Raw genomic sequence first — 20,756 nt, 5'->3', positions numbered from 1 at the left:
AATTTTATCATTTTTCTATTCATTCCAACGCCTCACCAAGGTTGTCCTATCCGCAATGAAACCGCTAATGTTATTGTTGTTGTGTATTGCATATTCAATATTTTTCATGCTAATTGGAGCAAATGATGCACATAACGAAGTTTTCTACGCAGATAAAAATTCTACGCTCAGTTTCGGCGGCTATGATTTCTACTGTATTGGCATTCGACTTCAAGATATTCCAATTAAATTAAACGTAGGAAATTGTTTTAAATTATTTTTCTCATGATCAATTTTCAGAAAACTTTGTCAGGGGAGTTATACTTGAATCTGAAAGTGCGAAGTTTGTTGAGATTGATGTTCAACAAGGCATGTGACAGAAGTAATCATTTGGTATAATTCTCTAATAAACCCTAGTTTCGTAATTTCAGACATTGCATGCGAAATTTACAAAAATGACATTTCAAGCAGATTAACAACAGAATCGGATGATACTCATACTTCTGTAGACCTCACACATTCTAAAATAAGATGCACACGCAATTCTATTGAAATTATGAAGTTCCACATGTTTGTTGGACGTATGTTTTTTATTCATACTTGTCAATAATCGGATAAAGTATTATAGGTGACGATAATATGTTTTTCAAGAATACGATCGTATCAAAACTTAATGGAACTGGAGTTTACCTACAATGCAGCGGGAGTTATCACACGGAAAATGTGAAATTATTAGAGAATCAAAAGTCACTTGACATTCCATATAACCCATTGTAAGTTTATCATATTAATTTTCTGTTTACCTGTGACAACTTTCAGCAAGGGTTTTTACATTGATATAAGTCGTAATCCAATTAATCGGTTCTACCAATGCGAACACAATGATGAGTTGATAAGTTTTAAATTGCAAAATATGGCAAACAATGGGTATGAAAATAAATTCAAAATGTTGATGGTATGTCGCTACTTCATAAAAAATTTAACGTTTCTTGTCACAGAATTCTTACACATTTCAATCAGAAATCCAATGTGTTTTTGATGACCAAGCAATTAAAAATACACATGTCTCGGTGATCCTTGCATGTCCGTCCAAATCCAAATGTCCAGAGGTTTTTTTCAAACATTAATGACGTATATATTTATATTTTAGCTTACAAATCGTGCAAACAGAAGGTCGCACAAAATTTATACAGCTTTTGTACCGAAAAGTTCGAATATCGATCCAAAATCCTATCACTGTGTGTTGATAATTAACGGTAATACAGTAGCGGAAGCCTTTTTGGAAGAAGCTGATTTTTCGGTAAGTTTTTTATTTCTACTCCAAATACAGTGGTCAATCACTTTGACCACTTTTTGTATAAAAATCGCAGTTCTAAAAACATATACCGAATTTTCTCTATTTGTCTTGCAGCCTCTATTAGTCTTGCACCCCTATTAGTCTTACACCCCTATGGGGCAATTGAAAATTAGTCTTGCAGCCTCTATTAGTATTGCAGTCTCTAATAGTATTGCACCGACTTTTTTCCTGTCCAGCAATATCTTGCATGAAGGCTGCAACGTTAATAAATTGGCTCATTTTTGTTTAAATTGATCTCGAGTTTTTCATCAAAAGCGTTCAAATAATTGATGAAATATTGGAAACGGATGTATTTTTTGTTGTTTAAACAATATCAAGTTGAGTTTTCAATCAAAAATTGGTCACGTTTCGGAGTTTTGGAGCATTCGAAAATTAGTCTTGCAGCCTCTAATAGTCTTGCAGTCTCTATTAGTCTTGCACCCCTACGGACCAATTGAAAATTAGTCGTGCATGCCAGACTAATAGAGGAAATACGGTATGTGTAATGAAAAAATGTATCTTCGAAATTATTGAAAACACTGAATTTAGCTTTAAAAACTCTAAAAACCCAAAGAATTAAAAAAAAACCTAAGATTCTAATAACTTTTTGTTTACTATCGGCATGAAAATTTCAAAAAATATTTTTTTTAAGACCAGCCAAAAACAAGCAAAGTGTAAGAAATAAGAAGTAATCAGATTAAATTCATCACCCCATTTTTTCCATTATTTTTTGTAACCAAAGACATGATTGATGCTAGTTTTTTTTAAATTCAAGGTCATAGAAATTGTTAAAGCTAAATGAAAATGGATTTTTAACAGAGTCATATTGAGTCTACTAATAGTAAAACAAAATGCCTCAATGTTCAGTGCCATTCATTTCTCAGTATTGTTTTATAATCTTCGTTGATATTAAATTAAAATTAAAATTATTCATTATGAGTTGTGTTTAGTTCATAACACCGTTTAATGATATTTATTCCAGACTACATATTATGCGCTATTGATCATTGGCGCTGGATTAATTTTGACTATTTTTGTAATTTTAACAAAATCATTGAGACAGAACAATTACAACAAAGTGTAAGTAAAATTACTTCTAAAAAATGCGTCACTATTCCATGTTCAGAAGTACAACGGACGTTAGAGAAACTCGAATTGAAGAACTGAATAACGTAAGTTGAACGATATTTTAAGGCGTACAAATACATTTTAGAAATCAAAACTGGGTGTTGGCAATTCTTCGACAATATACACTGCGGAAATATGCAAAACAAAAAAATGTATTGTTATAAAAGGTGTGAACTGTAATTGCGTTTTAAGGATAACCAACTCAAAATTTCAGAGTCGGTTCGTAAATCTCACTGTACGAAAGAATTAAAATTATTGAAATCCTTGAAACATCCTAACATAATCACTCCCTTAGGTGTCATTGTTCAACCAGAACAAAAGTAATAATAATATCCAATTCTGATCAAATCTGAATCACAAAACTTTAGAACTTGTTTCAACGTACAAATACGTCAACACTTACTTCTACCTTACTACCAGAAAACTTGCTTGGAAACCTACATTCATAAGTTTTATCCGCCAAAGCGAGGAGGCAACAATATATTTCATACTAATGTAAGTGTGAAGAAATTTCCTATGGAAATATATGAGCCATTTAGGAAGCAACAGTTCCTGAGGAGGAAATAACAATGTTTGATTTGGTTTCTATTGCTTGGCAGGTTGCGAGTGCACTGGAATACTTAAAAGGAATGGAGGTAATGGGATTACTTGGTGACTTATGTTTCAAACTTTTACGACTAAAAAAAAAGCATTAGATACACATTTAAAAATCGTATGAGATATGTGTATAAATGTATTATATTACATGTATATGTATTAACAACTTTTCTGACTAGGGAATGGTGTTACCCCTGCAATCGCTAGGAGGACAAAACAAAGTGAAAATGGAAGATCAGATCTATGGCTACAAGAATCAGTTTTTGGAATCTGCTAAACTCGGTCCCTAAGCTGAAATTTTCGGTCTTAAAAAGTAGTCCTCTTTTTGCTCAAAATGCCGTTTTTCGTGTGTAGAAGTGGCTACATAAAAGTTTGGCACTGCAGCCGCCGTTCGAATGGCCGATTGGTGAACTCTCGTGCTCATTAATCTAAAGGTCACGGGTTCGTTCCCCACTTGGTATTAATTTTTTTTTTGAATTTTTCCTCTAGCATGAAATATGCACAAAAACACGGTTTCTTCCGTTTTTGGTAACTTCGGAATAAATTTTTTGGTTCCTGGGAATCATAAAAGTAATTTGGAAACTTTTTGGAAGTTTTCTTTTTTTGATAAATTTTCACTTTTCTCCTATGCACATTACTAATTAAGTAAGTTAAAGCTTCACTTCGATTAGCTATATCTCTCTACCCATAAAATTTAGCAGAGTAACTTCAACTGACAATTTGTTTATTGGTACTTTTAAAATAACTTTGCAGTTGACAACTTTTTTTTATTTTACTCGTCAACGGAGCTGGAAGTCTTTGAAAGTAGGTCCTTTTCGTGAAAAACTCTAGAGAAAACAACAGTGGTTTTCTCCTAAAAATGACATTTGATCCTCCAAAATCGTAGAAATATCCAAACTAATGCTGCTCTTTCAAACCAAACACTTTTTGAAAAAATTTTGAAAAATTATTTTTGAAGAAAAAAATGTGCATAGGAGAAAAGTGAAAATTTATCAAAAAAAGAAAACTTCCAAAAAGTTTCCAAATTACTTTTATGATTCCCAGGAACCAAAAAATTTATTCCGAAGTTACCAAAAACGGAAGAAACCGTGTTTTTGTGCATATTTCATGCTAGAGGAAAAATTCAAAAAAAAAATTAATACCAAGTGGGGAACGAACCCGTGACCTTTAGATTAATGAGCACGAGAGTTCACCAATCGGCCATTCGAACGGCGGCTGCAGTGCCAAACTTTTATGTAGCCACTTCTACACACGAAAAACGGCATTTTGAGCAAAAAGAGGACTACTTTTTAAGACCGAAAATTTCAGCTTAGGGACCGAGTTTAGCAGATTCCAAAAACTGATTCTTGTAGCCATAGATCTGATCTTCCATTTTCACTTTGTTTTGTCCTCCTAGCGATTGCAGGGGTAACACCATTCCCTAGTGAGAACAATGTCTCTATGCATAATGTTTAAAGTTTTGTTTGCAACGCAGTATCATTCTTTCTTATTTAAATTTTTTCAGATTACACATCGCGATGTTGCTATGAGAAATGTTTTAATTAGCAACAACAAAGTGTGTAAAATCACAGATTTTGAACGTGCTAAGAAAGGAGAAACAACTCGTAAAATAAGTATTGAGAAGAAGATCAAAGAAATTCTAAAGGCACATATGTCAAAAGATATACCTAAAGAATATCCAAATGAATGCTTGAAAGGAGTGTATTATTATTATTCGGTCAGTTTTTCACGTTTATTTTTCCAAAAGTATGTTTGTTTCAGTCTGAGGTGTATTGTTTTGGAAGACTTATGTTGTGCTTGTTTTCATTCATGAAGCCTTGCGACTATGGACGAATTTATCCACCTATTCAACCTGAAAACTGTCCGAAAGCAATGTATGATTGTGTTTTATCGAATCACGTTTCAATCAATACATTTAGATACGACTTAATTGTGGATTGCATAAATGAGAACAGAAAAAGTCGTCCGTCAATTTCAAGCTGTAAAGATGTTCTTAGTACTGTACTAAAACATATGGACCATGACGTAAAATGTTTATTCACGCAACGTTCCTGATTGAGACTTTTTCAGGAATTCTTAAAATTGAAGCAAACGCTTATTGATGAAGTAAATCGGAATATTGTGGAAGAGCATTTCGTTTCTCAGTATACACAAACGTCTCATCTCTTTTTGTAAAAAGAGCTCTCGTATTATTTGATAATCAAACATATCTCAATCCATCAGTATGATCATCAATATGTCATAATTTTGAGCAATAAAAACAAATATACTTGTAAATATAAATTATTTATTTTAACTGTTTTAACACGCATTCCAACAACTTATTCGTTTGCTTTTCGGCGAGATTTTTATTCATATATTCTGGGAAAACAGCTGTCATTCTGATATTTGAACGACATTCGGTAGATTTCTGATTCAAATTTGGTAGATTGAACTGAAAAGTTTGGTGTTTGAGATAAAATGCATAGTTTGATAATGGACTCACATGAAATATCATAAACTTTTCTCCAGAGTTCCGAAGATAATCACAACTGAATCGATTTGCACTTTTTAGCTGTCGAATCCAGTTTACATTTTCTTTGTATTCATCTAAAAAGGACCAATTTTGATAAAGGTTGTTAATTTAAAGTTTTATTTTAAAGTTACCTGAGATGTATGTAATTTCTTGTTTCAAATCGTCAAACTGTATTCGATAAGCATACATTTCTAAGAAAAACTCTGATGGTTTCAAAAACTTTTCTAATTTATCCTCTTGTTCTTTTGAACCTGGAAATGTTTTGAAAGTGTGTGGAGGTTGTTGGAAAAATTGAATTACCTATTCCTAAAGAATCAACGGCTTTGACTGAGTTCGGTTTTACAGTTTTTTCCAAGCACTGATTGAATAGAGGGAGTGTAGATAGTTTCGCATTAGCAATACTTATAGAACACAGCTCTTGTATCAATGAATTAATTTGCTTTTTTCCGTAGGAAAGTAGAATATCCATTTTTTGAGTCATCGTCTGAATAAAAGTTTTGAAACTGAACCTAATCCACAATAAATTTACCTTGTCGTCCATGGTTATTCTGGTAAACACCGACGAACTAAGTGACATTGTCGAAAGGGCACTTCTCCAAGAACTTATTGAAAATCTTGATTCCGATCTAGGTTTCTGAGTTGGTGTTGCTGAGTGCCTGTTGATTTGAAGTACCTCCGTCTCGATTTGATTCCATATAGACTAAAAATGGTTAATGAAAGCTTTCTTTTTGCACATCTACGGGAAAAGATGAAACCTTGCAACTCGATTAATTCAGCAGTGATTTCAAAGCCTATAGTTTTCAAAATAAAATTAATTTTGTTAAAACACTATTGTACCACAATATTTCGCCAATCACTGTTTTAACGTGGAACTTGTTTCTGTTTGAAGAAATGCTAGATCAGTGGTGCGCGGCCATTGCCGACCGGCAATTCTATAAAATAAGACGGTTGGGCATGTTCCGCCGATAATTCCATTAAAACTCAATAAAACAATATAAAAATATATTTGCTTTATTTGAAAATGATTTTTCTTTGACTTGGAACAACCGAGAAAGTGTTCAAAAATTGTCGAAATGTTGAAAATTTCCGGTGAAAATTGCAGTCAATTTTTCGGCAATTTTCACCAGCAATTTTCAACATTCAGACTATTTTTGAATATTTTTCCAATTTCCTCAACTAAAATTACATTTATTTTAAAATAAAGCAAATATTTTTCTATGTTGTATCATTAAATATTATAGAAAAATATTGGGGGAACATGCCCAACCGTCTCATTTTGTACAATTGCAGGTCGGCAAAAGCCACCCCTTTGCTAAATTATACATAACAAATACAGTTTTTAAAATTAAAGTTGTTATTGTTGATTGTGCTTGTTTAGAACTATTCTGCAACAGTTCACGCAATTACCTACGAATCAAGGTGCATGATGTTGTTGAGAAACAAATTCATTCAATGAGATAATGCCAACTACACTGTGTTATCTATTTTGACCTTTTCTATTTCCAAATCAACATACCTTGAAAAACGAAGATGCCCTTAATGGATTTCTCATGAATGCAGCACAGTATGTGTCGGGAAGCGGTTTTCTACTGAGAAGTAGTATGTGAATATCATTAATTGTTTTGCGGACTTCTTTCAAATCTCTAAAAATATATTTTCTCAGCTTTCACACGTTTTTATTCTGAACAAACCTATTCAGATCTTGACTTATTCTGAGCTGATCCAACTGTTTTGAGAACAAATATAAGTATCTGATCAATGTGTTTTCTGACGATTCCACGAGACAGACTAATGTCATGTTTTTGAAAACTGTCGCACTGATAACATTGACATAATATGGAATTAGGCCTGTCGTTGATCGAAGCCAAAACTGAATCAGAGAACGTGTTATAAAGGAAAGTGTACAAACTATGCAAACCTGCTCAATCTTAGTGTTTGCATCACATTTCGACGTGTTTGATACAATGTTTAGTAGATCGTTTGTGTTGAGCCCTTTCAAAACGTCATCGTTACCTTCAACAGAGTTGTAAGTAGCAATGATGTCACCCTTAGAAAGTAACAGACATCTGAAAAACATTGTTTTTTTTATTCAATAAACACAAGAAAAAATTACCTATTGTTGTCAACAAACACGTTCAATTGAGAAGAAATTTTATGAAACGTATCCTTCAACTTGGCTATTTTGTCGAAGTAAAATAATTTTCGTCGGATATCAATGAATGCTGAAACAGAAAACCCGTTATTAACGCAAAAAGCGAATAAGTACTAAACCAAATCCTTAAAATAGTTAGTTTTTCTTTGTGACCAACGACATTTGAACTTTATTCTGCTACCAACGTCTTTCTAGTGCAGAAAATTACAAAACAAGCGTATTCAGTTTTGTTGATACACAATAAACTACTAGTAGTGTAAACCATAATCAAAACTAACATTTTGGGCTGTATGACAATTTTCGCGTCAATGCACAGGCAAGATGCTCTTTCGGTTTCTTTACGGTCGTGAGATCAGTGTGACAAAAAGCAATTAATGGACCAAATAACGTCGCTATTGTATGTTCGATTGTTTGAGAGACTTCGATTCGCTTGCGATCGCTGAAATGTTAACATTTGAGAGTAAATATTTTTTGAAAACTCACTCATTGGCAAACACCAACACTAGATAATTGTGATAAAACTTTGAAATTGATATTGTTCCAAATTGTGAAGACATCTCAGTGATGGGATCTTTTGTTTTTTCACTCGTCGACCTGTACAGAAGTATTAAGGGGAGAAGAATATGTGAAATTTCAGATGAATTAAATACAACATTAGGCTTCTTGAAGTGATCTAACGATGATTCTTGTTCTGAAAAATCATATTGGCACTGACAATTGAATGCTATCCACTCACCTTCTGTACACGTAGAACTTCCAACTCCACTTGATGCAGAATCTAGGTCAGATTTTCTGCTTGTAATTTCAGATTGAATTAAGCTTTGAAAAATAGTCTGAAGTGCGTTTTATTCAAACATGATCAGTTTAAATTTTCCACATACCTTGAATTCTTCATTCCCATCAAGAAAAACAATTGAATTTTGTTCATTAACAACAACATAACCAAACATTTTGAACGAGTTTACCTGGAAAAAATGCATTATTTGCGAGTAGCGGGCGGAAAAGGTGAAGAGTCGCTACAAGCTTATCAAATATCAAATTCAATCAAACTCAAATTTTTGTTAAGAGTACAGACTCTTTATCGCGTAACCACGGTAAGTATTATTAAATAGTTCAGTTTCACATGCCGATCATGCCCACGCTGAATCAAACCCAAATTGAATCTTGTGATGTAAGTTTTTTAATTTTAAGAATAACGAATTTGGACTAAAGTTGAGCATAAAATGTTGTTTAATACAAAACGTTATTTGACGCATATTTTTACGAATCAATGAACTTGCCGTTTTAAGCTTTATATTTACTATAGTCTCGCTGTCAGGATTACATGTCAGATCGTTCTTCAATTGGTATATTTAAGAACAACACTAAAAGTGTTCTCTATTTTCTTTTATTTTCGTATTGTAATGAAATTTTTCGGTAATTGTTTTCCGGAAAATCGGCTAATCAGCAAATTACAGGAATTGAAAAGAAGCCCATTCCTGAGCTACAATGTAATTCTTGATTAGACATTTTGAAAACAAAAAGTTCAAAGCAATTAGAGAAACGTTATAACTAATCTTATTTACTTGTTTCCTTATTCAATACATCTATTCAATACAAATAATTGTTGAATTCAAAAATACTTTATAGTTTGTGGAACTTTCCATGTAACTAGGATTGTTCTTTATCATATTGCGCCTTCCATTCCAGACAGATGGATCAATAATTTTATTCTGGCTGCATACCACTTGAGATCAAAAAACACAAAATTAATAATAAATGCGTAAAAACTGGTAAAAAGAAAGACACTTCTATCGTTATAAGAAAAAAAAATTCAATTCAATCTAAAAAAGACAGAAAAATAAAGAATAAAAAGGGACAGGCATGATTATGACTTATCAATTGGTTTGCTACTAGTACCAGCGATACCAGACAAATATATGAATCAATAAGACAAAACATCGATAATTGTGCGGGAGAAAAGAGACAAGTGCTCAAGAAAGGTAACGAGATGTGTAGTTTGAGTGGACATTGTCATCATTGTCTTTGTCTTATTAACTCATTGTTGATAACAAAACACATGACGACTATATTTTGTTTTTGTGACTTCTGCAAGTATTTAACTCATGCTTCTTGACACTTCCGGGACCTATAATTCCTTTTTCCCCAGCACATATCACAGGTTTGTTTTACAACTTTGTACAATACAATAAATGCTTATAATTTCAACATTATCAGGAAATAGACGAAAGAGAATATTGCGTCAATAAGAAAAGAACCATAGTAATAGAGTCGAAGAGACAAAAACCAATACCGAAACACAAATAGTCATTTTCTTCTCTAACAACTATTTTAGCGTTGACTTTTCAACTTTGAACGCATTTTCTCACATCATCGATTGATAAGAGTGACTTGATACGATACGGTTGCTTGTGACGTTTTAATCTGGAATATTAATAGAGATAAGCAACTCGCACAGAAGGCAAAGTGAATTATATGTACTTATGAATTTTCCACAGAAGTGATGTTGGTTAGGGCATTTAACTCTGATGAATGCTTCATTTGTTTCATCGATGGCTTTCTCTTGTGTTTTTCCCTAGCCATAAGAACAGATGACGTGGCAATTGACATGACTATCGCTGCAAGCCCAAGCCAAATAGAAACGAAAAATGCACTTCTTGCGTGGTCACCAGTTGTTCCTTTGCTTGCAAATCCTGAAAAATTGTGACCGATTAGATTTGAAAACTTGGATAATAAAATTGATGGCGGCAAACCTGAAATCCACACGCCGGAAATAATAGATACTCCGTTGATCAAATTGGTAAAGCCAAGTGCATATGCAAGTTGAGAAGGTCCAACGAGAGCCACCAAAAACGGTGCTAAACAAGCTTGGTAGAGTCCTGAAATGAAATTTTATATGGAAGTACAAAAAACGTTGTTAGTTACCAATTCCAATGCCAGCAAAAGCATTTTGAAGTCTAAATTGCCAGAATTTGTAGCAGAAAGCTGCAGCAGAAAGTGATAACTGAGCTATCACGTAACTCAAAATCATAATTATTCCATTGTGTACCTAGAAAAAAATGGTAAAATAAGATGTATGTGACTTATAGCTCTGCGTCTAGAAAATGGAATGATCGAAAAAAAAAAGAGCGAACTATTTTTTAAATCTCATAGTTCCTCATGCAAAAACGATATTGGCTTGGTACGTAGAGATGCAAGACTGATAGAGAAAATACGGTATATCACATTTTTGAAATAAAAACTACTGAATTACTTACAATTTGAAATCAAACTCAACTTACTTTATTCAAGCTCATTACAAATGTTAGAACAAACTTTCCAGCTATACTGGTCAATCCCTGATATCCATAGAGAATTTCCTTACTGAAAGTCAGGTTTTTATGTATTATACAGTTGAAAATAATAACTTACTCTTCTATATTTTCTGACTCCATCAATATCAAAATGTTGGCAATGTAAATGAACATCACTGATGATGCGAAGAAGCATGCAATTAAGTGCAAGTCGAACTCTAATTTCTTGCATACCTAAAAAAACGTAGCATTATTAAATTAATTAAAAAACTGAAGAAAGTGTACTTTAAAAGCAGATCCAAATGAAAAAGTGCTTGTTTGTTCTGATGGCGGCTTGGTGATAAAGAGACCCATAATTGCAGATACAATGTAGAAAAGGGATAAAAACCACCAGGCTGGACCCCAGCTGTTATACTGCAAAAAATGTTATACTTTGTTATAATATTGTCTAGACTGTACCTTAACCATTATAAACTTCAATGTTCTAGGAAGAATGAATATTCCCAGTCCTGGACCGATTGAGATGGCAGCCATAACAGTGTTTCGCTTTTTTTTGAAATATTCACATTGAATGGAAATAATCGAATTTCTCATCAACCCACACCCAATTCCTAAACAATTGAACATTAGAATATCTTTTTTTTTTCTCCAAAGCTTTTACCCATTCCAAATGTTGCAAGCATTAAAAGATAAATGTTTTTACAAAATGGACCAACGACGAAACTGCCACCAGTCAAAAAAGAGCCAGCAATAATACTGATTCTAGCTCCTGATCGTTGATAAAATATTGAGCAGAATGGTCCTGAAAATGAAGTTAATCAGCTTTCCTTTCACTGAATTATACAAACCCAATATAAGACTGGAAGCCATGGGAACAACTAAAACCGCAGTATCGGCTTGGTCTTTTGTACAATTATACGTTTTTATGACAGGCTCGACAAATCCGTTCATAACCTGAAAGCAGATAAGTTTTTTGATAAATGTTTATATTGTTTTCACTCTCATTTATGAATTTAATTAGGTACATGTGTATTGAAAAAAAACATCTTCAAAAGTAATTTTTTAATTGTAAACGTGAGTATTAGTTTTGAATTTTGAGGAAAACACTATTTCTGAGTCTGAAGAAGACAATACTTTTTGGGTTTTATAAAGATATAAATGAACAATGAATAAATTATTATTTTAATGTGAGATCCTAATACATAAATACCTCAAATCAAAAAAATAGAATAATTTCTTAAACAAAATCAAATACTTTTTTTGGATCACTTCATAAGTTGAAATTAGTTGGTCATTAGTTGAAAGCATTTTCAGCAAGCATAAGTGCATTTTTCATGATATTGCGTAAATATGTGAAAAAAATGGATCCACTGTGAATCCATAAATATAAGCATTCATGTATGCAGGGGTTTCAGATTTTTTTTCATTAACACAATGTTGATTTTTTCCGATTATTGAATATTTATTCTAGCACTGTTTTTTTAAAATAAGTTTCATAAATTAAAATTCTAACCCTTGAAATGATGAACATGATAAATCTGGTTCACATCTTTGAAAACAAAACGAATAACATTTTTGGGAAACGCGCCAATATGCACTGATATTTGTTTCAGTTAAATTCATCTTTATCAATGTTTGAAAGTTCACAGCTAAAAATAATATATTCTTTCGAAAGAATCGGGGTAACATACTTTTTTTCTGAAACGATAGTCCTATCGAAGTGCATTTATCATAGATCAAAAGAACTAACGTGATTTTAAACAAAACTAATTCGATATCCGTGATATTTTTTTTCCCCAATTTTTCTTTTCTTCAAGATGTAAGTCCTCACCTGCCTAACACCTGTTTCTGCAAATAGGATATAGAATCCACATATTGCCACCCAAATATTCCTCCATTCTGACGGTTGTGGTGTGTCATCAAAAACAACTGCTCTTCGTGTACCTGGTGGTCGTCCTCTTCGAACATTTTGACGAGTAGCTCTCTCAATGGTCATTCTTTTTACAAATACTGGAGAAAAATGAAATGGCAGAAAATGCGGTCGTGTACCAGTTGATGATGAGGGTGTGAGGGACAAGACAAATCGCAGCAAACAAAAAAGGGGAAACGCAAATGAGTTTCAACAGCGCTCTGTTTCTTATCAGCCGCTTTTCCTTCTTTGCATATTCACCTTTATGACTTTTTTGGCGTTACCCTCGCTTCCATCAAATAGTTTGATCTGTCTCTCCGCTAAACTGTGGGATCGCACACCTCTCCAGGTCGTTGTCGCTAAACTTTTAATTGCTTTGCTCAGTGCTCATTCACTTGCCAATTCCCTTAACACCCCTAAACCGACACTATCGCACCTTCCTTATCAGTCGCTCGAAAAATGAAATTGAAAAGAAAAGATGATTCTGTGGAGATGGCAGCGGCTTTTTTTCAGTCACAGAAGAATGTATTTGCCAGTTGCTGAGAGGTAATCTGTGAAGTAATATTAAAGATAAAACGACGAAAAGGCCACCGTGCAAAACTTTGTTCTTCTTTTATTGTGCTTCAAATTTACGAAACCAGTAGTGTAACCTATCTAGGTGAAATATTAATTTGAAATTATTTAAGATTAGAATAGTAGTTCCCTATTCGCATATATTGGGATAAGATTTAGTCAGTGTTTTCGAACGTAGAGACCTTAGCGGTTTATTAATGTTTTTCAAAGAGCCTTAAATTTAACCAAATGGTAAGTACATAGTTTTTACTTGTCTACACATATAAATTTTGTCTTTAGATTCATTGTGAGTAATTTTTGATTCAAATGTATTTGTTTGACCACAATTAAAAGGTGGATAATACTTAGATTTTTCTACTTTGAACTTGTTCCCCTATCATGCCAAAAAAAAACTGATGAAATTAAAACCTTCTTAAACCTTGTACATAATTTTTCACACGTTCCGAACCTTTCACTTCACTTTGCACTAGGTGACTTCTCTAAAACTAAAATTTATATAAGGCATGTTTTTCATTAAGTTTATTATGTTTCAGTTTTTGTTCAAGACGAGACGAAAATTTTTGGTGAAGCAATGAGAGCGAAAAGTCATGAAATATGCCAACAATGAGAAAAAAAATCAAATGGTAATCGACATTTAAATGCTAATAAATAAGACACTTTTAAATTACACTTATTGCTTAAACAATGTATAAAAATTGAGCAAGAAAAAAACCAACTGAATAATTAACAAAACAGGTAATTATAATTAAGATATATAATATATATAATAAAGAAAAAGCATTCTAGGATGAAGAGAAATCAACAAAATTCCATGATAATCAGGCGAAGTTTTTCAGCAATGGTTTGTGCTGCGTCGACAATATCCATTGGCATCAACACTGGGCTATTGCATTTTGCATTCAAAAGCTAAATTTTAGATTTGAAATTTAAGCAATAAATATTTATATTCACGATTATAAATACCGTGTCTCCCTTATTAGGCTTGCATGCAAGACTAATTTTTAATTGAACCGTAGGGGCACAAGATTAATAGAGACTACAAGACAGCAAACCTCTGGCAAAAAGCTTGTGTAAGTCTATCAGAGGCTGCGATACAATGATTTTTTGATTGGCCCCTTCAGGTGCAAGACTAATAGAAAAAATGCAGTATGTATTGAACATTGATTTAATCTACTACTTAATTCACGAAGTTCAACATTTGTTCTTCTACTTACCACCACGGCGTCCGTCAAAGTATCGATTTTCTCGTGTCTCACGTACGGGAGCAAAATAGTGATAAGACTATTGATGGCGCAAGCAATCTGCAAAAATGACAAGTTTTCGTACTTCGTTTCAGCTGTCCAAACTTACGTCGTGTGCACCGCCGCGTGCGTTCATGTCTAGGTTTCCATTATGTCCGTGTTGCAGCAGGGTTTTAATGTGGCGCGTGATTTTTTCACTTTGTTGAATAACGCGAGTTTTCACCTCTGAAAACATGGATGAACTGAGGGAAAGACGTTGCGGGTTAATCCTACCTTCTCTATTGAGGCAAGATGGGTTTTGTGAGGAGCGTGATAGGGAAGACGAGCTTTCCATCATTGAGTCCTGACGTCTTTCTACTTTTTTGTCCAGTTTGTGGTCGTTTGAGTTTCTACGGTCACTGGAATTTGACCTCCACCGAGCTCCGCCACCATCGATTCTATCTTCACTATCTCTGAATATTAAACAATAGTAGAACATTTTAATCAACCAAATGTATGTAAGTCATGAAAATATTAAAAAATATTTGTAGTAGGGGTGCGCGGCAATTGCTGCTCGGCAATTATTAAAACTAGCAGTTGTCAACATTGCTTATTGCTTAAAACGTTCGAATGTCGCGCATCCCTGACTTGTAGTCTTACATATTAGGAGATGGAAATGAAATTCCAAAGAACTTGTCAACTTCAAAAATTTTGTAAAAATATCTGAATTTGTTTTTTGTTTTACCTCCTTGAAAAACCTTGTTGAATTCCCACTGGTGGCATAACTCTTTCTGGAGTCTCTACAATAGCCAATGGAGATGGCATCCTTCTTGTCATATTTGTTCTCTTCAAATTGTACAAGTCATCTCTGAATGTGATCAGCTCCGAGTTGAGATTGATGTTTTGGGCTTGTAAGCTATGAACTAGCCTGCAAGGAAACATAGCATAAAGAAAGTTTTTTTGTGATATCAACTCACTTTGTCAGCTCCTCATTTTGCTTTGTAAGTGTTACAACCATAGTTTCGGTACTTGAAAGTCTTTCTTTCATTTCCAATAGTTCGTCCCACACTCTGCTGCTCGATTCATCTAACGTATTAGCCTGAGAGTTGGGAACAATTCCCGAAATTGGACTGCATGATATTCCAGCTACTTCATCATAATCGGCGTATTCGCTTTTTCTGTAAGATCAAATTAAATTACACACGTCTAAGATCCACTAACTTCATAATTCTAAGTGGAGTGTCGTTTGACTTTCGCATATTCTTGGGTGGTTCGGATACTGGTGCTGGATTGTCTCCAGTGATTCTGCGCTTTTGGTCTTTGATTAAGTCTATCAGGAGAATTGTGAACTGAATTGGAGTGAATTTGGCAAGTTTCTGTCTTCTTTGGTTGCGAGCAGCTGACATTTGAGGAGTTGGCTATAAAAATATTTATAGCTTGAATGGGTTTCATAAAACTATACCGGCAAGAAAAGGTTTGTTGGCCCTTTGGCAGTTTTTGCCCATTTTGTCATGTTCCAGTTGACTTCATTTTCTCTGCGAACTGTTTCATCAAACGCATCTTCACATAGGTCAAAGAATTGACCTTTCGGGAGAACTGAGATCGCTGCTCTCGAATCATTAGTTTTTGTCAGGAATTGTTTTTCAGTGACTTCAGGAATGAAAAAGTCCTGGTTGTTCTTATGATCTGCTTTTCGATTGCACATGAAAAATGAGAAGCGATCAAAAACGTAGAAGAAGAATTCATAAATGCGATGTGAAAGTTGGCCCTGAAATGCTTAACTGAACAAGCATATTGAGAGTAAGAAAACTTACATGCCCCGCATCTCTAGCAAGAATGTATGGAAGCATTCCTTCTCTATTTGGTGCCATAATGTCAGCTCCATACAGGAAAAGAAGTTCTACTTGATTTGAATTGCCTTCTCGGGCTGCAACATGAAGTGCAGTGTCCCCAGTTTCTGGATCAGGATAGTTTACATCAGCTCCGAGAGCGATGAGTCTGAAATTTAAAAGTTTGTGTTGTTGCTATGAACTTCGTCCCTATAATGTTTTTGAAGTCACAAGCACCTTAAAGTGACATGAGCAAAATCACTGCGAGCACATGCAATGAGTTGTCGATTCAAACTATTCTCCAAATCTTCATCCTTTCCTCTTTTCGGTTGGAATGTCAGCTTCTCGTATTTTTCCTTCACAAATTGTTCTTTGATATGAGATGGGTCTCTACAAAATTGTTTTACAAAATTGTTTTACAGTTTAATTCAATAGCAAAAACTCACTGGGCCATTGGTTTCTGAAACTTTGTTGATCCCTCATATAAAGCACTTTCCCATATCATGTTGGTGTTAGATCTGAAAAAAATAATAGATAATTCCATTATTATGTTTAAACTATTCTAAAACATACGTGTTAAGAGCGTGAACAAGACGAATATGCTCCTCATCCCAAGCACTCTTGCGCAGATGACGGAGATAGCTCACTGACGGGCCTGTGAGTGTACTATTTATCGATTTTCATACAACCGGGGTCTTGGGAAAACAACGGAGAATTTGTGTAAATTTATAGATTTTATAGTCGGTGTTATTGAATAGTATTCAGAAGTTTTAATAGAAATTTAAAGTTTTTTTAAACTTACCAAGATAACTATGAAAACAGAAACATTCGGAGCAAATCACGGTTCCCTTTTTTACCGACGCCCATTCGACTTCTTTTTTGCCGCAGTCATCGCATTCCTTTTGCTCAAGTGATGTTATGACTGAAAAATATCCATTTTTTGTTGTGAAAAATACTATAAAACTTACGGTCAAGCGCCTCTGCTGTGTACATTTTTCAACCACTATTACTACCTGCAAAATATGAGAAAATTGAATGAAAAGATATATGAAAAATGACGGCAACTGTTAAAATCACACACTAATAACATAAGAAACGACTAAAGACTAGAAAAAGTGATTGTATCATTCTGCGGGGGACAAAAGTTGCAAACAAGGCCGTTTCGGATCTCATCACGCAGTGCGCACTCCAAGTGTTCGTAGTAATGCGTCCGCAAACACGTCAGCTGCGTGTTGACGCGTTTCCCCACGCAGCTGGCACATTTATCGACGTACACAGTTTATGCCATTAATTTTTTGTTCGCCAGTACGGTTTATTCTTGTAAAGTATTCGTTTTTTGTTTCAGGTAATATCATGGAAAATATCCTTGGCTTGATGTCCAAAGATGATTGGATATACACCGGATTGTTGCTTTTCTCTTTTGGAGCATCTTGTTATGTACGGAAAATTGGAAATAATATATTGGCATCTGGAGCACTCGGATTTGCTATGTCTCTTTTTATTATTGGTAATTGAAAATGACAATAAAAACCAAAATGGCATGTTGCAGGTCCAAAAATTGTATATTCACTGGGAATTTGTTCGATTGCGATTTCGATTCAACTGTTGGCTAACAAAAAGTAATATTACAAGAAAAAACGAGTAGAAACTAATTTAAACTTGCAGGAGCACACCACTCTACGTTTTCCTCACAACATTCACTTATCTGATGTTTGTTCGATTTGCGCATTACATTTTGCCTGTCAACGAAGTCGCCAGCCACACCAATGTCATTCAACTGATTATTACTTTAAGAGTAAGTTTTTTGTTTCAGAAAAGACGTGTTCATTACGGAGAGTTTGTTTTCGTAATAGTTGAAAATATTTCCTTCTTCAAAAACAGTAAAGAAAAAGCATATATATTGTTTGTGAAACAACTGCACTAAATTTCTATACTAGGTAGTGAGTTTAAATAGTGACTCATTCCTCGATGGGTCTTACAACGATTGAAATTATTTTCCAAAATAAGTGTTTTACTGGAATATTTATTTTTTGAAACTATTTCAGATAATTGGCATCACCTTTGAAGAAAATGACGCGTGGGTTCACAAAAGCGATGAGAATCCGACGAAAAGATACTTAACAGAGCTTCCTACTATTTTGGAGAAGTTTGCCTACTTTTATCATTTTTGCGGACTTTTCACGGGTTAGTTTGAGTTGACCAGAAATGTGTATTTCAGCAGCTGCTCAAATAAACTCTGCATAGTAAATTTCTAAATAGACATTTGGGAACAATATGCAATTATTATTAATTGTTTTCAGGACCATACTACACATATCAAATGCTTATTGATTCTCAAAACCCAATTCTAAAATCATGGGATCCCACACTGGAAGTGAAGTCTAGATTTGTTCGTCTCCTCTGGTCGGTTCCAGTTTTTGTGATCACGAACCACTATTTCCCACTTGATGTGCGTTTCCCAACAATGCTTTTCATTTTTAAACTTGCCCATTCAGATACTTCGATCGGATGCAATCTGGGAGGTCTCATTCTTTACTCGACTCGTCTACGCTGCTCTAATTTTTGTTGTGTTTAAAACAAGAGTATACAGGTTAGTTATTTCACTACTTTTTGTAATAGTATTAACAAATTTCAGTGCCTGGGCAATTGCGGAGTCGATTTGTGTTATTCTCGGAATCGGAATTTACCCAGCTGCTTCAAATCCAAAAATCATCATGGGACCAACGGATTTGAATGCTTTCGATAAGCTGAAAACAAGAGAAAACATTGAAATGAGCAGTGACGCAATTGTTAATTTAGATATTCCAAAAGTTTGTCCTTTATTTAATTATTATTTTTCATTTGCTTTTCTTCTCAGGTTGAGTTTTCTGATGGATTCCGCGATGGAATGAAAGCTTGGAACAGATCGGTTCAAACGTGGCTGGCTCTTTATGTGCATTCGCGCGTTAAAGTGATGAGAGTGGAGACAACTATGCTAGTATCTGCTGTCTGGCACGGAACATATGCTGGATACTTCATGTAATCATTTGAACGAATAACCTCAAAGACAAGAACTATTTTTTAGGTCATTTGGAGTTGTCGCCATGTGTGCTATCTTAGAAGACGTGATTTTCAAGTTGGTCCCTGTTGATACAGAAACAGGAGTTCGTCCAAAGTGGTTCCGCATTTTGTAAGTATTTTCTTTTTATCAAAATTTGGGGAACTCGCTTTCAACCATGACTATAATTTTGCTCTTGAAATAAACGAATCATGATCGCATCGAAAATTTAGTCAAGTTCTTTAAGTGGAAAAGCTGAGAATTCCTAAAATAGCCCCCATTCTATTAGAAATTCATTGAAACATTATGGCGTAGGATTTGTATTTTCTAGGCTACGTCACAAGAAACGACTTTTCGGAAACTTGTCGAAATCCTTTGAACCATTTAGGTATCATAAAGTAAACAAACAGTACACCAAAATGTGTTACTTTTAAAGAACCAGTCTTCACTGCACATCGTTGAACATTTCTGTACCTCCTATAGATATGTTTTAAAAAAAGTACATTTTTAAAGATTGCGATTTTACAATATCACCGTACTAAAACATCAATGGCAAAACCTTTTCATTTTTATAGAGTAAATACATATATACATGATAAAGAAAAATTAAAAGGTTAACAAAAAGTTATTAAACTGAAAACTGCGTAGAAATACTTGTAGGATAAATGTTTAATATACATATTTCATACAACTCAGAGAAAATTGTAATAATGTAACATCTTTCAGATATACGCATACAATTCGCTGTCGTGGATTTGAGATGCTCGCCACTGGCTTTTTGCTAAAAAATGCATACGACGTTCATCATTTCTGGTCTTCAATCTATTACTGGTTACCTCTTCTCTGCATTCCGTTCTACATTTACAGTGCTAAAATCTCAAAGCCGAAAAAAGCTCAAAAATCGGAATAGACTCCAATTGTTCTCTAGTTCAAAATAGTATGTATTGTTGATTGTTGATTCTCAAGCTAAATTATTTTCGCCCTTTGCATCTAGTCAAGTGACCGTTCACCCAATATTTGTTGTTATACCCATTCCGTTCCTATTCTTGTGAAATGAATATGGTCTCGATTTCGTAGAAGCATGGTGAACACGGAACACACAACAATATTCACAAGCATTATTTTGCAATTGGTACACAGTATACCTACCCCTTGTTTATCTCATTTTGGTCACTCAGTTGTTCGTCA

The 20,756-nt window shown here is 34.1% G+C and overlaps 6 protein-coding genes across 7 annotated transcripts; 3 read left to right on the top strand and 3 right to left on the bottom strand.

The window, feature by feature from the left end:
• The first annotated feature begins 28 nt into the window (after positions 1–28).
• On the top strand, positions 29–5,336 carry F59F5.3 (Protein kinase domain-containing protein). The gene is made up of 17 exons (NM_077364.8): positions 29–235; positions 280–361; positions 411–560; positions 608–752; positions 799–934; positions 978–1,088; positions 1,130–1,279; positions 2,298–2,395; positions 2,442–2,487; positions 2,529–2,610; positions 2,658–2,763; positions 2,812–2,938; positions 2,983–3,078; positions 4,545–4,757; positions 4,802–4,914; positions 4,960–5,065; positions 5,111–5,336. The coding sequence occupies exons 1-17, from the start codon at positions 56–58 to the stop codon at positions 5,213–5,215; spliced, it is 2,046 nt and encodes a 681-aa protein (NP_509765.2). The 5' UTR covers positions 29–55; the 3' UTR covers positions 5,216–5,336.
• glo-3 (Gut granule LOss) lies at positions 5,311–8,743 on the bottom strand. 2 transcript variants are annotated; one of them, NM_001270179.3, is made up of 13 exons: positions 8,589–8,743; positions 8,444–8,540; positions 8,191–8,398; positions 7,986–8,146; positions 7,669–7,777; positions 7,474–7,621; positions 7,247–7,425; positions 7,072–7,198; positions 6,085–6,255; positions 5,856–6,039; positions 5,687–5,806; positions 5,526–5,629; positions 5,311–5,474 (listed from the first exon to the last, which is right to left on the bottom strand). In NM_001270179.3, the coding sequence occupies exons 1-13, from the start codon at positions 8,655–8,657 to the stop codon at positions 5,328–5,330; spliced, it is 1,824 nt and encodes a 607-aa protein (NP_001257108.1). In that variant the 5' UTR covers positions 8,658–8,743; the 3' UTR covers positions 5,311–5,327. The 2 variants fall into 2 exon arrangements, 1 of the variants encoding a protein (NP_001257108.1); NR_132549.1 differs by having other exon boundaries at positions 5,328–5,474; positions 7,669–8,146; positions 8,589–8,657.
• A 658-nt stretch (positions 8,744–9,401) lies between these two features.
• On the bottom strand, positions 9,402–13,148 carry slcf-1 (MFS domain-containing protein). Its single transcript, NM_077361.5, has 11 exons — positions 12,832–13,148; positions 11,849–11,954; positions 11,662–11,802; positions 11,460–11,611; positions 11,286–11,414; positions 11,119–11,234; positions 10,989–11,070; positions 10,633–10,756; positions 10,461–10,586; positions 10,189–10,400; positions 9,402–10,131 (listed from the first exon to the last, which is right to left on the bottom strand). Exons 1-10 carry the CDS (start codon positions 12,994–12,996, stop codon positions 10,189–10,191), a joined length of 1,353 nt encoding a protein of 450 aa, NP_509762.2. The 5' UTR covers positions 12,997–13,148; the 3' UTR covers positions 9,402–10,131.
• A 67-nt stretch (positions 13,149–13,215) lies between these two features.
• F14F3.5 (uncharacterized protein) lies at positions 13,216–14,432 on the top strand. The gene is made up of 3 exons (NM_001129659.5): positions 13,216–13,455; positions 14,016–14,105; positions 14,319–14,432. Exons 1-2 carry the CDS (start codon positions 13,388–13,390, stop codon positions 14,047–14,049), a joined length of 102 nt encoding a protein of 33 aa, NP_001123131.1. The 5' UTR covers positions 13,216–13,387; the 3' UTR covers positions 14,050–14,105; positions 14,319–14,432.
• On the bottom strand, positions 13,990–17,544 carry git-1 (Arf-GAP domain-containing protein). The gene is made up of 14 exons (NM_077360.9): positions 17,500–17,544; positions 17,334–17,453; positions 17,105–17,186; positions 16,978–17,049; positions 16,769–16,921; positions 16,517–16,700; positions 16,165–16,470; positions 15,924–16,120; positions 15,680–15,880; positions 15,448–15,630; positions 14,997–15,175; positions 14,833–14,948; positions 14,697–14,783; positions 13,990–14,388 (listed from the first exon to the last, which is right to left on the bottom strand). The coding sequence occupies exons 1-14, from the start codon at positions 17,522–17,524 to the stop codon at positions 14,281–14,283; spliced, it is 2,013 nt and encodes a 670-aa protein (NP_509761.2). The 5' UTR covers positions 17,525–17,544; the 3' UTR covers positions 13,990–14,280.
• A 332-nt stretch (positions 17,545–17,876) lies between these two features.
• Positions 17,877–20,636, top strand: mboa-7 (Membrane-bound acylglycerophosphatidylinositol O-acyltransferase mboa-7). Its single transcript, NM_077359.8, has 10 exons — positions 17,877–18,038; positions 18,081–18,150; positions 18,197–18,326; positions 18,577–18,715; positions 18,832–18,980; positions 19,027–19,121; positions 19,167–19,341; positions 19,389–19,549; positions 19,596–19,700; positions 20,295–20,636. Exons 1-10 carry the CDS (start codon positions 17,885–17,887, stop codon positions 20,476–20,478), a joined length of 1,362 nt encoding a protein of 453 aa, NP_509760.2. The 5' UTR covers positions 17,877–17,884; the 3' UTR covers positions 20,479–20,636.
• The last annotated feature ends 120 nt before the right edge of the window (positions 20,637–20,756 follow it).

The sequence above is a fragment of the Caenorhabditis elegans genome, chromosome X (assembly GCF_000002985.6).
Source record: "Caenorhabditis elegans chromosome X".
Lineage (NCBI taxonomy): Eukaryota > Metazoa > Nematoda > Chromadorea > Rhabditida > Rhabditidae > Caenorhabditis > Caenorhabditis elegans.
Note: the sequence above shows the minus strand (reverse complement) of the source record. Positions and strands in the feature narration are given on the sequence as shown.

Excerpts from the sequence above, each read along its gene's own strand:
- F59F5.3 (NM_077364.8), top strand. The coding sequence starts at position 56 with ATGAAACCGCTAATGTTATTGTTGTTGTGTATTGCATATTCAATATTT. Across the intron at positions 236-279 it reads ATATTCCAATTAAATTAAAC|AAAACTTTGTCAGGGGAGTT; the intron begins GTAGGAAATTGT and ends ATCAATTTTCAG. Across the intron at positions 561-607 it reads GTTCCACATGTTTGTTGGAC|GTGACGATAATATGTTTTTC; the intron begins GTATGTTTTTTA and ends AAAGTATTATAG.
- glo-3 (NM_001270179.3), bottom strand. The coding sequence starts at position 8,657 with ATGTTTGGTTATGTTGTTGTTAATGAACAAAATTCAATTGTTTTTCTT. Across the intron at positions 8,147-8,190 it reads GTGTTGGTGTTTGCCAATGA|CGATCGCAAGCGAATCGAAG; the intron begins GTGAGTTTTCAA and ends TTAACATTTCAG. Across the intron at positions 7,622-7,668 it reads GTGTTTGTTGACAACAATAG|ATGTCTGTTACTTTCTAAGG; the intron begins GTAATTTTTTCT and ends AATGTTTTTCAG.
- slcf-1 (NM_077361.5), bottom strand. The coding sequence starts at position 12,996 with ATGACCATTGAGAGAGCTACTCGTCAAAATGTTCGAAGAGGACGACCA. Across the intron at positions 11,803-11,848 it reads GGCTTCCAGTCTTATATTGG|GACCATTCTGCTCAATATTT; the intron begins GTTTGTATAATT and ends CTTCATTTTCAG. Across the intron at positions 11,235-11,285 it reads CATTTGGATCTGCTTTTAAA|GTATGCAAGAAATTAGAGTT; the intron begins GTACACTTTCTT and ends ACGTTTTTTTAG.
- F14F3.5 (NM_001129659.5), top strand. The coding sequence starts at position 13,388 with ATGATTCTGTGGAGATGGCAGCGGCTTTTTTTCAGTCACAGAAGAATG. Across the intron at positions 13,456-14,015 it reads TATTTGCCAGTTGCTGAGAG|TTTTTGTTCAAGACGAGACG; the intron begins GTAATCTGTGAA and ends ATTATGTTTCAG.
- git-1 (NM_077360.9), bottom strand. The coding sequence starts at position 17,524 with ATGTACACAGCAGAGGCGCTTGACC. Across the intron at positions 17,187-17,333 it reads CTGTTTTCATAGTTATCTTG|GCCCGTCAGTGAGCTATCTC; the intron begins GTAAGTTTAAAA and ends GTACACTCACAG. Across the intron at positions 17,050-17,104 it reads CTTGTTCACGCTCTTAACAC|ATCTAACACCAACATGATAT; the intron begins GTATGTTTTAGA and ends TATTTTTTTCAG.
- mboa-7 (NM_077359.8), top strand. The coding sequence starts at position 17,885 with ATGGAAAATATCCTTGGCTTGATGTCCAAAGATGATTGGATATACACC. Across the intron at positions 19,342-19,388 it reads TTAATTTAGATATTCCAAAA|GTTGAGTTTTCTGATGGATT; the intron begins GTTTGTCCTTTA and ends TTTTCTTCTCAG. Across the intron at positions 19,701-20,294 it reads CCAAAGTGGTTCCGCATTTT|ATATACGCATACAATTCGCT; the intron begins GTAAGTATTTTC and ends AACATCTTTCAG.